The sequence below is a fragment of the Arachis ipaensis genome, chromosome B09 (genome assembly GCF_000816755.2).
Source record: "Arachis ipaensis cultivar K30076 chromosome B09, Araip1.1, whole genome shotgun sequence".
NCBI classification, from domain to species: domain Eukaryota; kingdom Viridiplantae; phylum Streptophyta; class Magnoliopsida; order Fabales; family Fabaceae; genus Arachis; species Arachis ipaensis.
This window is the reverse complement of record NC_029793.2, coordinates 144,175,891-144,189,522: the sequence shown is the minus strand read 5'-3', so window position 1 is coordinate 144,189,522 and position 13,632 is coordinate 144,175,891. Positions and strand designations below refer to the sequence as shown.

At 37.2% G+C, this 13,632-nt stretch overlaps 4 protein-coding genes across 9 annotated transcripts in view; 2 read left to right on the top strand and 2 right to left on the bottom strand.

The window, feature by feature from the left end:
• Positions 1 to 2,610, top strand: part of LOC107616820 (probable S-adenosylmethionine-dependent methyltransferase At5g37990) — a 3,243-nt gene extending 633 nt beyond the window's left edge. The window contains exons 3-5 of one of the 2 annotated variants that reach the window (XM_021111120.1): positions 1,205 to 1,873; positions 1,958 to 2,299; positions 2,521 to 2,610. In XM_021111120.1, the coding sequence (XP_020966779.1) occupies positions 1,205 to 1,873; positions 1,958 to 2,299; positions 2,521 to 2,580 (1,071 nt within the window). In that variant the 3' untranslated portion in view covers positions 2,581 to 2,610. Of the gene's footprint in view, positions 1 to 1,204; positions 1,874 to 1,957 lie in introns of both variants that reach the window. The other variant, XM_016318738.2, reaches the window with a different exon arrangement.
• Positions 3,100 to 7,752, bottom strand: LOC107617940 (ALG-2 interacting protein X). Of its 2 annotated transcripts, XM_021111118.1 has the most exons (9): positions 6,939 to 7,752; positions 5,865 to 6,815; positions 5,682 to 5,771; positions 5,114 to 5,182; positions 4,858 to 4,998; positions 4,605 to 4,653; positions 4,244 to 4,347; positions 3,763 to 4,125; positions 3,100 to 3,608 (listed from the first exon to the last, which is right to left on the bottom strand). In XM_021111118.1, exons 1-9 carry the CDS (start codon positions 7,620 to 7,622, stop codon positions 3,360 to 3,362), a joined length of 2,700 nt encoding a protein of 899 aa, XP_020966777.1. In that variant the 5' UTR covers positions 7,623 to 7,752; the 3' UTR covers positions 3,100 to 3,359. The 2 variants fall into 2 exon arrangements, with proteins under 2 accessions (XP_020966777.1, XP_020966778.1); XM_021111119.1 differs by lacking the exons at positions 3,100 to 3,608; positions 3,763 to 4,125; positions 4,244 to 4,347 and adding an exon at positions 4,370 to 4,401 and having other exon boundaries at positions 6,939 to 7,750.
• LOC107617881 (sarcoplasmic reticulum histidine-rich calcium-binding protein) lies at positions 8,315 to 10,714 on the top strand. Of its 4 annotated transcripts, none has more exons than XM_016319757.2 (3): positions 8,315 to 8,475; positions 8,728 to 8,802; positions 9,456 to 10,714. In XM_016319757.2, exon 3 carries the CDS (start codon positions 9,481 to 9,483, stop codon positions 10,480 to 10,482), a length of 1,002 nt encoding a protein of 333 aa, XP_016175243.1. In that variant the 5' UTR covers positions 8,315 to 8,475; positions 8,728 to 8,802; positions 9,456 to 9,480; the 3' UTR covers positions 10,483 to 10,714. The 4 variants fall into 4 exon arrangements, with proteins under 4 accessions (XP_016175243.1, XP_016175242.1, XP_020966776.1 ...); XM_016319756.2 differs by having other exon boundaries at positions 9,422 to 10,714; XM_021111117.1 differs by lacking the exon at positions 8,728 to 8,802 and having other exon boundaries at positions 8,348 to 8,475.
• LOC107617882 (fruit protein pKIWI502) lies at positions 11,249 to 13,355 on the bottom strand. Its single transcript, XM_016319758.2, has 5 exons — positions 12,685 to 13,355; positions 12,012 to 12,111; positions 11,824 to 11,919; positions 11,636 to 11,716; positions 11,249 to 11,501 (listed from the first exon to the last, which is right to left on the bottom strand). The coding sequence occupies exons 1-5, from the start codon at positions 13,257 to 13,259 to the stop codon at positions 11,439 to 11,441; spliced, it is 915 nt and encodes a 304-aa protein (XP_016175244.1). The 5' UTR covers positions 13,260 to 13,355; the 3' UTR covers positions 11,249 to 11,438.

Here is a 13,632-nt window from a genome sequence, read left to right as displayed (position 1 = left end):
GCATTTTTTTCATAATTGATAAGACCAATATAATTTCTCATAACTTAATGCATGGCACCAATAATAATACTATATTAACATTATCAGACATGATATACCATCCATATATTATATATATGGGAACACGATAGGTTCAAAGGAAAGAAAAATCTAGATACGGATAGAGTAAGATATAAAACAATAAATGCATATAATATAAAATTATTATGAAAAAACAAAACTATATGATATTTTATATGAGATTATTATCTTGACTAAAAAAAGAAAAAAAACTATAAAACATTATATAAAAAGATATCCNTTATTTATAACAATAATATAACCTCTATTTTTATTAGTAGTTGGGCTCCTAATTTCATATCTCAAAATGTTAATGGATCAACATTTTTAGTAGAAAGCATATTGATTAGTGTAGCTCATTTGATTAAGCACAAATATTAAGAGGCTAACATACAAAGAAAAAATATAACCTCTTAATATTTGTGTTTAACATAGAATTCATTTTTTTACACATTTTAATAAAACCTCCTATCAAATTCTATTTTATTCCTCTAGATAATACCAATTAAGAGTTATTATATTAAACTCTATATCTAGAAAATATACATCATTGATATTGGATAATCATTATTAGTTTTATTATAGATAAATAAATTATACATAAAATATTTTATTTGAAGATGATAGATAAAATATTTCTCACACATATTATATTTAATAATTGGGTAAAGTATATTTTTTGTCCCTAAAGTTTGATAAAAGTTTTAAAAATACCCATAAGTTTTATTTTGTTTCAATTTTGTCCCAAAAGTTTTCGATTTGCATCAAATATACCCTTGACGACTAAATTTTCAAAAAATTTAAGACCGATTCAACAACAATTTCATAATAACAACCCCTCAACACAAGTAAATCAAACATAATTTTCATGCAATATTATTAGATTGGTCTTAAATTTTTTTAAAATTTAGCCGTCGAGGGTATATTTGATGCAAATCGAAAACTTTTGGGACAAAATTAAAACAAAATAAAACTTAGGGGTATTCTTGAAATTTTTGGCAAACTTCAAGAACAAAAAATATACTTTACACTTAACAATTTAACTAAATATATTAAATCAGCTAACAGTTTTTTGACTATTTTTTGAATGAATTCAATTTATAATTACAAAATAAATCCGAAATGTATGTTTGTTTGATTGCAGAAAGGTTTGATTGATGGCAGTAAAAGACTGATCCAGGAAGCCATATCACAAAGCTTTGATCCCAAAGAACATATTCATGGAAATGATGAATCATCAACACCAATTTGCATAGCAGACTTAGGATGCTCAACAGGACCAAACACATTCTTTGCAATGCAAACCATAACTGAAGCAATACAACTCCAATTCCAATCACATGGTCTTGCTTCTCAAATCCCAGACATCCAAGTCCTCTTCAATGATCAAGTCTCAAATGACTTCAACACACTCTTCAAGAACCTTCCCCAACAAAGAATCTATTATGCAACCGCTGTTCCTGGCTCTTTCTGTGGACGCTTGTTTCCAAAGCAAACACTTCATTTGGTTCACTCTTCTGCAGCACTTTGCTGGCTCTCTAAGCTCCCCAATGAGATCACAGACTCAGATTCTAGTGCTTGTAACAAAGGGAGGATTCATTACACTGATGCACCTAAGGAAGTGGCAGATGCTTATGCAACTCAGTATAGGAAAGACATGGGGAATTTCCTCCATGCTAGAGCTCAAGAACTTGTGGGAAATGGGCTAATGCTACTTCAGTTTCCTGTGTCTAATGTTGTTCTTGATTCAGATGTAGACCCTGCTAAAGTTTTTGAACTCATTGGAACTTGCCTTGTGGATATGGCCAAAGTGGTAAGAAGAATTAGTAAACCTTTATTTTGTTACATATCTTGAAGAGTGAAAAACAAATTGATTGATTAATTATCATTAATGCAGGGAGTGATTAGTGAAGAAAAAGTGGATTCATTCAATGTGCCTTTGATATACCCTTCTGTCAAGGCTGTGAAGGAAATTCTTAGAGGATGTGATGAATGTTTCAGCATTGAGTGGATGGAAATATTGGAATTCAAGAACATGGTGTCATTGCCAACTGTGCAAATATTTGTTTCATGGTTCAGAGCTGCGCTGCAAGGGATGATTGAGAAACACTTTGGAGCAGAAATAGTTGATGAGCTTTTCGAACGCTTTGCCGAGAAAGTTAAGGAATTTCCAGACATCATGGACAAAGATAAACTAAAACTTGATGTGCTGTTTGTTCTTCTCAGGAGAAAGAACAAGCCAAGGCCATAGGCTGTGTTATTCAATGTGAACATCATCAGGTTTAATTAGTAAATGGGGATATAATAAAGAGTTGGTTCCATTCTTGTACTACTAATTATCTTAAACTGGATATTAATGCTATATTTGAATTTTGCTTAAATATCTAATGGTTTATTAGAGGTTCAAAATTTGTATCAAGTCAATAACAGATCAAAGTGGCTAATGATGTTTACTTGCAATTTTCAACTTCAAATTCTCTGGTGCCGTTAAATATATGTCATAAAATGTACAAAACGTAGATGATACATGATTAGATGATCAAATACGCGATTATTTGTCGTTCAATCCACGTTCTTTGTGTTATAAAATATTACGAATAGTAATAATAAAAATATGCTAATGAAAAAAATTATTAAAATTTAGCAATCACACATAAAATTAATTATTTTATTTTATGCTAACCTCTTCTATTAGTAGTAGAAAAATAAATGACATAAAATAGTTAAATAGTTATCTTATATTTCAGCGATAATGAATGTTTTAATATTTGACTATCCACAAGTACCAAAATATTCATGGCTTGATGCGCACAAGTTTTCTTTAAGCCCAAGAACCAGATGAACTTTTTATTAAACAGAGTTCAAATAAGATGTTCCCCTTAACAACATAATTTCTTTTTTAATAATTTCTTTTTTAATCCCCTTGTATTTCTTGTGCGTGTTATGATCCAACTAATTCTTTTGTTGAGTTTGCAGAAATCTACAACATAATAGTTCACAAGGGACAATCCACATAGTACATTCTTTGAAAGACAAACAATCCCGAACATGATACTACTCATACCATAAAAGAGGGTAAGAAATCTTTGAATATGTAGTGATACAAGTATATGTTTTTGGACGAGTTGGCATGTATAGATCGGGGAACCCCCCTCTGCATAGAGTAGAAAATTGGAAATAAACCAACTGTACTTACAACATTTTTTGTATAAACTATTCACAAACCAATGACAATGCAAACTATCAAAATACAAATCCAGAAACGACCCAAAAATTACATACGGATGCTCCACGCTGGTCTAAAGCTTTAAGATAACAGGTATGTCTAAATCCGATTTGTTGAGGAGATGACGGAAAGAATAATCTCTCTTATTATAGAAGACGGTTGGATTAACACTATTGCTGCTTATAGTATCCACCTTGATGAGGTGGAGGGTATGGAGATGGAACAGTATATGGAGGCCTGGGAACAGAACCAGGTTGCTGAGCCGGCGCATTATAGTATGGACCACGCCATCCAGGATATGCAGGTTGGCCATACTCTGCTGGTGCCTGCTGATGAACCTGATGGGGTTGGTATGGAGGGGCAGATGTTGGTGGAATGTGGTATGGAGGTGGAGGCTGATGCGCTGCTGTTGCTGAGCCGGGCATTATAGTATGGACCACGCCATCTAGGATATGCAGGTTGGCCATACTCTGCTGGTGCCTGCTGATGAACCTGATGGGGTTGGTATGGAGCGGCAGATGTTGGTGGAATGTGGTATGGAGGTGAGGCTGATGCGCTGCTGAACTATATGAGGGAAGGGGATGTCCGTAGGAAGAAACCGGAGGCTGCTCAGGTGGTTGATAATAAGGTGTTTGGGGACGAGGATCTGTTTGTTGTGTACTGGGTCTTTGGTTTTGGCTTCCAACTGGTGGGTAGCTACTACTAAAAGCACCTGAGTTTTTATCTTGGAAACTCATATTAGCCACTTTTCTTTGAACATCTTCAATCATTTCTCTGCACTGGATGTTCCTTGTCATTACGAAGTCATTGCTCTGCTGCTTTACATTTGTGATCGCATCCTATCGAACAGAAATTTGCATAAATAGCAAGTACTTGTTTTCAACCATATATTTAATCATACTCAGATAATTTCTTGCATAATAGAATTCAATCAACACATAGTTGATAAGTTCTAACCTGCAGAGTAACATAGAATTTTAACCCTTCATTAATGTTGTCTTTTATCTCTCGAAACTTGGCTATGGCAGCTTCAATCTGCTTATAGCATTTTTCACGCGAAGCTGAGATATTACAAGGAAACCATGAAAAGATCAACCATCAGACAAGTAGGGTGACTACACCAAAAAAAAAAAAAAAAGAAAGGGTAGCATTCTGTATGAACTAATAAGAGCCATTTCAACTATTACCACTGAAATAGAAAAGAAGGTCCATTAATTAATGCATCAGTTTAAACAATTTTCTGTTGCTGGTTAATATTCAGTTTTGTGCACATTAAAATCAGATTTAATATTGAGGAGAACAACCAAATACGATATACCTTTATAGTCTTCAAGATTGAAGAGAGCCGAGAATTCATCATTCTGAGCCTGTAAACAGAAGCAAACGGTTGTTAGAATCACATGATTGAAGATTGTTGCTTGCTCACAATAATCAATGTAGTAAGTAAAAAAGGAACCCCAGAAAATTTTGTTTTAGAAAAAAAAAACCACCAAGACAGTTTGGGAAATATTTCTCTTAGAAAGTTCTAATATGCATCAATTCTTTTTAAGTGAGCGCACATAATGCAATACCTGGATCTGCATCAACAGTTGCTCCTGTGCCTCAATATTTTGAGCTATTTCTTCACAAATATGGTCATATTTTGCTATTTCCTTCTTAAAGAGATCCTCATGAGAGCCAGTGGATGTCATCAACTTTGGTAATATATCATCCTGAAGATATTTTTAGAAATATAAGCAAAGATAAATAGTACATGTTATAGATTCATGAATCACGGATTACATAGGATGGAAAAAATTCCACAAGAAGCATCCTAATCAGGTGTACCTTTCTTTTCATCTCTTTAAGCATGTCTTCAAGACCAGCCCTTTGGGCTCCAAGAGTTTCTAGTTGCCTCTGAAATAGCGAGCACAAAATTTGATAAGAATTATAAACACATCTAATGCCAATGTTGTAGTCATTTTTTAAAATTATAACCCTATGAAACAATTAGAACATATATTACTAATATTCCTTTTGTAAACTGAAATCCCTTTTCCTACTGCTAACTCTAATCAATACTCCATTCAATTTCACATCTCAAATTTTCCTCCTGAATTTTCTAGCTTTAGCAAGGTTTCTTAATTACGACTGTACTTGGAAGAAAGCTATTCAGTGCTCAGTACATTTTCCCACGATATGACACAGATAGGATGAACTGAAGAACTGTAAAACAAAAATATTACTGAAATTGCCAATATAGCAAAAAATCTGTCACATATACCAGAAAATTCTAAGAGAAAAATAACAGTCATATAAATTATTGATTCAAGAACTGGTAGTCAATCTTATTCTTTGAAAATCATAATATAACAATCATAAAATAACCATAACAGGACCAAAAACAGCAACTAACCAGGCTCTGCTTGAGAGATCCCACAATAGCATCTTCATTTTGATCTAAAGACATAATCGGCCTTGCCAAGGTTGGAAGTGCGGATTCAATCTGGTAAAGTGCATAGGAAGTTCAATGACTGAGCAACATGTCCTAGCCACACCAAGAGCCAAATGAATCATAACAAATAGTACAACAATTTACCGGGCGGGCATCAAGGATTGACATGAATGCCGAATTTTCTCTAACCGAACGCTCAATTCGACCATCACTTTCAGCAGCTTGCTTCAAGTTACCTGCAAACCTGTTCAGCCTATCCTGCAAGTTCTTTGTCAAAGTGCTTGATTGAGGTCTAGTCCATTTTGTCCCAAACTGGCTTCTAAATTGAGAATCTTCTCTTGCTTCCTTTTGCAACAGCTCCTCAGTCTGGACCAATAATTCTTGATTCACCCTCCTTAGGTCCCTCAGTTGCTGTAACTCTGCTTCCAAGCCAGCAGGTCCCCCACTGATCTGCACAGCCTCCACATCTTCTTTGAGACTTGTTGGAAGAGTAAAATTTCCTTCCAAAGCAAGAATAGAATCCGGAAGTTCCATTTCCTTGAGCCTAACTCGTGTTAGCTCACTAGCTTGCTGTAGCTTCTCAGCCTGCATTCTTATAATGTCATCTACCATTTCAGTATACCTGGAGAGGGCCTTTGTACTACTGTCAGGTACAAGGCTAGCAAACATCTTCTCTTTGCTTGCATCCAGCACCTCACTCATTGCCATTGGCTTCACCATAGAAAATGCTGCAAGAGGTGGTAGGGAACTGGGAGAAGGAACTCTCATGAGGTAAACCCTGTCGTTCTCCTTGACAGCCCTTTCCAAGTTTCGGTTAATATTGGCCTCTAACTTGCCAATTGCATCGAGAATCTGTGCTGCAGCACCCTTTGAATTTCTCTTCGCCTCAGTTAGCACGTTAATGGCACTCCTGAGTCGTGCAATCTCCTCTGCTATTTCTTCTTTTTCATGTAGCTCCAGTCCATACCTAAAGCAAGCTTCAGCATAGAACAAAGCCGATTTCAGCTGGACATGCGCTATCCACGATTTATCAAAATGTGTGTTTAAAGGTGCAACATTCAATGCAGCTAAAGCTTCCTCATAATACAGCCCAACCTACAGCATCCAATTACAAGTTCAATTAATTAGCTTCATCAGCTTATATTCCTAAAACAAAATCAATTAGAATTTCAGAAGTTCAATCAAAGCAAAAACAGCAAAACCAAAAACTGAACCGACCTGCCTAGAGATCTTGGAACAAACACCTGGCGTGCTTCCTTTGGCGATACTGTTCTCAAAGACGCACTCTTGAGCCTGAGCTAGCATCAGCTTCTCAAGCATCCCAGCGCACTCCCCCGAGATGTCCACGGTGGCGGATCCTCCAATGGAGGCTTTCATGGACGCATTATCCCTCAAATAAGCAAACGCCCCCGCGGCTGCTATAAACGCATGTGAGGCCTGGCGACGGCCGTCCACGGTGTTGCGATCATACGAAAGCCCAATTTGGCTGTACACTGCTCCCAAATTGAAGAGTACGGAGGCCTTCTCGAGATGGATGTTCTGCTGGGAAGACTTCTGCTTGGGCTTGAAGGCGTCGAACCAGACGAAGGTGAGGGCGTTGACGTGCGCCGGGTCGGGGGAGATTGGGAATCGGGTCTCAACGAGGCAGAGGGCTCTGAAGTAGGACTGGAGAAGGTCCCGGCGGGAAGGGAGGGAGGGATCGGAGTGGCGCTCGATGTCAGCGCGTTGCTGCTTTAGGGTTTGGAGATCGTCTTCGAGGTTCTGGGCCTCACGCTCGGAGTAGTTGAATGCGATGTAGTTGCGTAGAGGGCGGTACAGGTCGACGGAATTAGTCTTCTTCTCGAAAATTGCGAGCATGATGTTGGTGGCTCCCGCGGCGGAGGACGACGGCGTCGCGGCCATCGGGAAAGAGAGAAATGCGACTGGTTTGGGTTTGGGATTTGGGTGTAGAGTAGATGTTTCTCTCTCTCTACCGTTTGGTTAAATCTCTGCTGTCCTTAGTTGTTAAGTTATGTTATGAGCTCAGTTTTCTTTCTCTTATTTTTCTTGTAAAATAAATTTATATATTACTTTCTATATTTATTTCTATTACATAAATCTACAGGCAAAAATCGATTAAATACAAATATTTTAAACACGAATTTTTCGTCAATATGTCACGCGTATGATATCAAATAATCAATTTGATATAAAGATTCTTATTTAAATGCTGTAATTTTTTTATATGAAAACTTTTAGGATAAATATTTAAAGGACAAACTAATTCACTTACTAACAAAATTGGTATAAAAGTATAATTACTCTTGTAGCTAATTGTTTAGTTAAAACATATTAGAACTAATATGTATAAATATATACCATTATATATGAACCAATTTAATAATTAATTTTTAGTGTTCACAAATTATCTGAAAAATTTTAACTAAAATCATCATGACACAAAATTATAGGAACCTTGTCACTCACTCCGACTAGCACACACGGACACGGTTAATAATTAATAACTAATCTAATACGCGTAGAGAGAACCCGGTTCGGTTCAAGAAAAGAGAAAGAAGGATAATCACTATTAAATAATTAATTAATGTATTAAGGTATTACAGTAGGGTATAAATAGAGTGCAGGCAAAGGCACGCAGCATAGCATCCCATCTATTCGTCGATCCTCTTTCTTGAAGGAGCGGAGCAACCCTCTTCGCTGCGGCAACTCCTACCCCAACCCTAACCACTCCTCCCCGATTCGCTTCTTTGCTTAGGTACTGATTCCTTTCCTCTTCCATTTCATTTCTTTTACGATCCTCTCTCTATTAGGGTTTCTTGCTACCAATTTATATAGGGTATTTTTTCGCGATCGGTTTAATTAGGGCTTTATTGGCATCATATCATTTAGGGTTCTCTTGGTACTTTTCTTTCCTCTTGGTATAATTTTATTTAGGGTTTGTTGTGTCTGGTTTTAAATTGTTGGGATTTGCATTTCAACGATAGGCATATCTTTTGATTTGATGCAGATAGAGCGTAATTGCTTATTGCTGAATTTGGGGTTTGATTGTTGCTAGCTGGATTTTGCTTCTTCCACACATAAGGTAAGAAAAGGAAAGGGAGAGTATTAATGAGTTACTGTCTTTGAACTGTTGAATTGTTTGATTCGTTTGATGATAGGGATAGGGATATGAGCAAAGACATGTACAAGATTTAGATTCTCTATTTGATATCATTTCAATTTCTATGAATCTCCTCAGTAATTCTTCCCAGTGCAGAAAATAGTTTATAGTTTTCTCCAGCGAACTTTTTCCTATGTAATTTTGTTTACGCCATTGAATCTTAGCCTTGCCCCACATCCATGAGCATCTGTATTTCTGGGTACGTGTTTCTAAGTGGGTAAGGGAGAATAATGCATACTAGGTAAGATGTGATGATTTTATTATTGTTATTATTCCCAAAGTTTTCGGCATCCATTTTATTTTTTCCATATGATAGGTATAAAGATGTGGCACGCTGTTGCTATTGTTGCTTTGTTGAGTTGGTCTTGCGATTTCTGCATATCTTTTTTTATAACAGAACAAATGTTCAGTAGATTTTGACTGGATACTAATCTGAGGATTGTAATGTTTTGTATCATAGGGTGTTTGTCCTTTTTCATTCTATTCAAATTATTGACTTGATTTGGTTCTATAACTAACTTTGATTTTTCTCTTCTGTGAGATGCACTTCCGGTCATCATTTTACCAAAATGCAGTTTTTGAGTTGGGTTTTATATATAAATGGACACCAAGCGATTCATCCAGCTGGTTGAGGAGAAGAAGAAGAAAATTATGGAGAGAAAGGAAGCTCCTTTGAAGTGGGAGCAGAAGCTGGAAGCTGCTGCGAAGGCCAAGGCTGAAGCTGAAGCTAAAGAGAGGAGGCTGAAGGCTGCAAAACATAAGAAAAGATCAGGATCCGACAGTGACAGTGATTATGACACTGATGATGAGGGTAAGAAGACCAGTAAAAGATCTCATAGGAAGCACAGGAAGCATTCTCATCATGACTCTGACCATGAGAAAAGGAAAGACAAAAGCTCCAAGCGCAGGGCTAAGAGACGGTCCTCAGAATCTAGTGATTTTAGTAGTGATGAATCTGAGAGCATCTCTGACGAGGAGAGGAGAAGAAAGAAGAATCACAAGAAGCTAAAACGTCAACGATCAAAATCAGATTCAAGTGATTCTGATTCTTCTGCTGATGAAATTAGCAAGAGGAAAAGGCATCACAAAAGGCATCGCCATTCAAAACATAGTGAATCAGACTTCTCTACTGATGAAGAAGACAGTCCAGTTCGTAGAAGAGGTCATGGAAAGCATCACAGACGACACCGACGATCAGAACCTGGTGAATCTGACTCATCAAGTGATGATGCTCATCGTAAGAGAAGCCACAAAAGGAACCATAAACATCACAAGCGATCGCATAATGTGGAGTTGAGATCATCCGATTCTGATGATCCCAGCCATGGGCGAAGAAGCAGGTCACTGGGGAAGTACTCAGACGAAGATTCTGAAGTAGAAAGAAAAAGATCAAGACACAAGAAGCCCAACCACCAACCCCATCACTCACATGACAAACATCAGCACTACTCAGATGAGGAGAAAAATCATTCCCATCAGCGCTCGCCAAAAGTAAATGGAGACCATGAAGAGGGTTTAGAGCAAACTGAAACTGATGAAAAGGATGGTGCTGATCGTGGAAGCGGAGCTATGATTGAGAATAACGATGATCAAATTGTTTGATTTAGGCATCGATGTTGTTATTTTTTTAGGCGGTGACTATCCATCATTCCATTTCGAGTTAAAACAATTTCATTATCATGGGTTGATGTTATATTGTTGACTAAAACTGAACATGGAAATTCCATAGGGATATTGGTTTGTTGTACTACATTGATCTTTTATTTGATTCACCTGGAAGCAGCTTACATTTTAATGTTATCCCCTAAGGCACTTTGGTGGGATTTTTATTGTTCTCTTTCTCTTGCTAATCCTGATTTATGACTAATATCTATTTGTTAATCCGTCAAATACCATCCTCAATCAAACAGGAAATCTGTTTGTTAACTGATTATCTGATTAAAACAGGCTTTTTTTTACTTCACAGTATGTTTCAATTTGAAGATTAAAATTTTATTTTAGGATTGTTAACTGAAAAATAAACTCTATTTTAAAATTTATCATTAGTCAATGAATTATTACATGCACAAAATAGAATATAAACTTTTAATATTTATTTAATCGAACTAGTAAACTAATCAGGAGACTAATCTAAAGTTGTATCATAACTTCATGAAATGTAGTACAGCTTCGCGTTTGTTTCCCATTTGCACTCTACCTTTTAGGATATCCCGAAGTCTGTTAATTTTGATTTTGGGTTTGAAGGAAAATGAAAACGCCTTGTGTAAAATGAATTAATTTTTTACGCTTAATCTAAGTGTAAAAACAATTTGTGGTCAAACTTGAATAACTGTGGTAAGGTTATACCACCTATGTTCCAACTTAACTATTTAAGAAGCGATCAAGAGCTGGAAATTCCATATTGGCTCAATTCCAAAATTGTTTATTCTTTTATAGAATTACAGTCTAAGCTGGGCTGAGATTTACTTGACCCTCAGCAACAACAATGAATAAATAATCATACAGACAGTATATATTTTCAAAATTTGATACACAACAATGCCTAAGTTCTTTTTTGCTCAAAAGTTCTTCAATATCTTCTCACCTGAGACTCCATCCGCAACGAGAATAGATGTCACTTCCTGCAATAGACACATCAATTTTGAGAGAATCATGCATTAGTGTATTGCAGAGAGAAAAAAAAAAAGAAACAACAAAATGATCTTAACATCATGAATAATGAAACCAGTAACCCAAATACTACTAGAGTACGCACCTCAGTCATCTCTTTCTGGCCACAAAGTACTGCACCAGTTGATAAAGGGTTTGATATTTGCTTCACTTTTTTAAATGCCTCCTGTGAAGGTGAATCATGTGTCAAAAAGACAAAAACACATAATCCTTTTTAATTTTACCGTGAAGGTCAATCATGTGAAAATCTAATCTAATACCAGCACAACTTACCTGTACATAGCCTCTCTCCCCACTCCAACTATCATCTGGTTGAGATAACACAGGCACAATCTTCACACCAGAAGATTCCCATTCCTTAAATCTATCCTGTAATACAAAATAGTATGATTGTTATTATAACAAGTTCTAACTGAAAGTCCAAGGTTTGCTTCTTTAAACCAACAAACAACTCAAGTAACCTGATAAGCCATTCTCTGAAGGTTTCTTGCCCCATAATATAGCCTTACATCAGACCTTTGAGCAGCGCCAAATCCTGACTCGACAAGCGATCGAATTGGGCTGTTCACGAGGAAGTAAACATAATCAGAGTGTAAGGGAAAAATATAGGATTAATAGAACATTGGTTTGTTGTTAATAGATATTCATCACACAATAGAAAAGGATATTAGGACAATACTCTCAAACAAGAAGAGCAAAGCAAACGTTAAAACAGACTAAAGAACATGTGAGTTCTCCAATCACCCTACAAGTCTAGTAATCTGAACTATGTTCTATCAATCACATTGAGACCAAACATGGTGCACCAAATTTCGAAACCGCCTGCCTTTCTAGAAGGCAAAACTTCCAAGACTTATTAATCTAATTTAGCAAGTTACAATTGAACTGCACTTCATTGATTTGAAGATGCACTTTATTGATCTCAATCTTCAAGTTAAGTTCATTGGACAAGATTATCAATTTATCATTTTCTTTCCTCCTCCACAAGCCATTTCTAGTCGAAATAAACAACAATGAAGTGAAATTCCACCACCACCACCAAATCAAAAATTGGAATAACTGAAGACCAACATAATTTGAGAGAAGAAGAAAACATCTTTAACAGTGGCAAATCAAAATGCCAAAATTGGTGACCTAATTCCGGAACCGGTGGCAAAGACGATGACAGTGCCGAATTTCTCCGGCGGGTCGATCCGGCTGATGTCAAACCCATTTCCCATGACCGAGCTCAGCTCCACCACATCCCCTCTCTTCAACGCGCACAGCGCCTCCGCAGTGGACCCCTTCACGCTCTTCACCAAGAACTCGAACGCGCCACGCGCAGATGCCAGCTTCGGCGGCGATGCGATGGCAAGGAACACGGGCTTGGGCGCGTCGGGAACACGTAGCTGAAGGTACTGACCGGCGCGTGTGTGTGACTCCACGAGATCGGGCGTGGCGGAGATGTCAACGGCGATGTGGAAGAGGGACTCGGCGGCGGGTTCCACCTCAGAGAGCGGAGCCGGGGTCCAGAGGGTGGTGTCCTGGCGGACAGCGGCGCATGTGGTGGCGGTGCGGCGATGGCGATTGTGGTGGAGGCGAGGGCGTAGGGTTAGGGTGAGGCGGCGTAAGATGGACATAGGAAAGGGAGAGGGTTGGCTAAAGTGCGCATGGGGGTGTAGGTTAAGGTTTAGGGAATGTGGGGAGTGTAAGAGAGAGAATGACATCATGTGTTTGTGTTTTTGTTATAAGTGGGAAAGTGGTGTTCGGTGTCTCGGATCAGGCGGCGCCGGAGGTGCATATGTTTAGTTGCGCCTACTTCCTCTTTTTGCTCTTCATTCTCTTCTTTCAATCCTTCAGGCTAAGATCACTGCCACGTGTCAAGCTTTCCAATTTTATATCAAAATTTATTTTTGAAATAGTTTATTAAAGTTAGATTTTAAAAATGATAGTATATATATTTGATAAATAAAATTAAAATTAATTTTTAATAAGCGTGAATCATAATAATAATTGTGTTTAGTAAAATTATTTTTAAAATTTGAATAGACTATAATAAATATAAATATAATGATAAATTTGGATATTTATTAATATATGATG

Bases quoted from the DNA above. Each gene is read 5' to 3' on its own strand.
- LOC107617881 (XM_016319757.2), top strand. From the start codon at position 9,481: ATGGACACCAAGCGATTCATCCAGCTGGTTGAGGAGAAGAAGAAGAAA.
- LOC107617940 (XM_021111118.1), bottom strand. From the start codon at position 7,622: ATGGCCGCGACGCCGTCGTCCTCCGCCGCGGGAGCCACCAACATCATG. The intron at 4,348-4,604 runs GTATATCGTATT...GTAATATCTCAG, and splicing joins CAATCTTGAAGACTATAAAG to CTTCGCGTGAAAAATGCTAT. The intron at 3,609-3,762 runs CAGCAGAGTATG...ATCAGCAGGCAC, and splicing joins TCAGGTTCATCAGCAGGCAC to CAGCAGAGTATGGCCAACCT.
- LOC107617882 (XM_016319758.2), bottom strand. From the start codon at position 13,259: ATGATGTCATTCTCTCTCTTACACTCCCCACATTCCCTAAACCTTAAC. The intron at 11,920-12,011 runs GTTACTTGAGTT...TTTGTATTACAG, and splicing joins TTCAGAGAATGGCTTATCAG to GATAGATTTAAGGAATGGGA. The intron at 11,717-11,823 runs GTAAGTTGTGCT...TCACCTTCACAG, and splicing joins GGGAGAGAGGCTATGTACAG to GAGGCATTTAAAAAAGTGAA.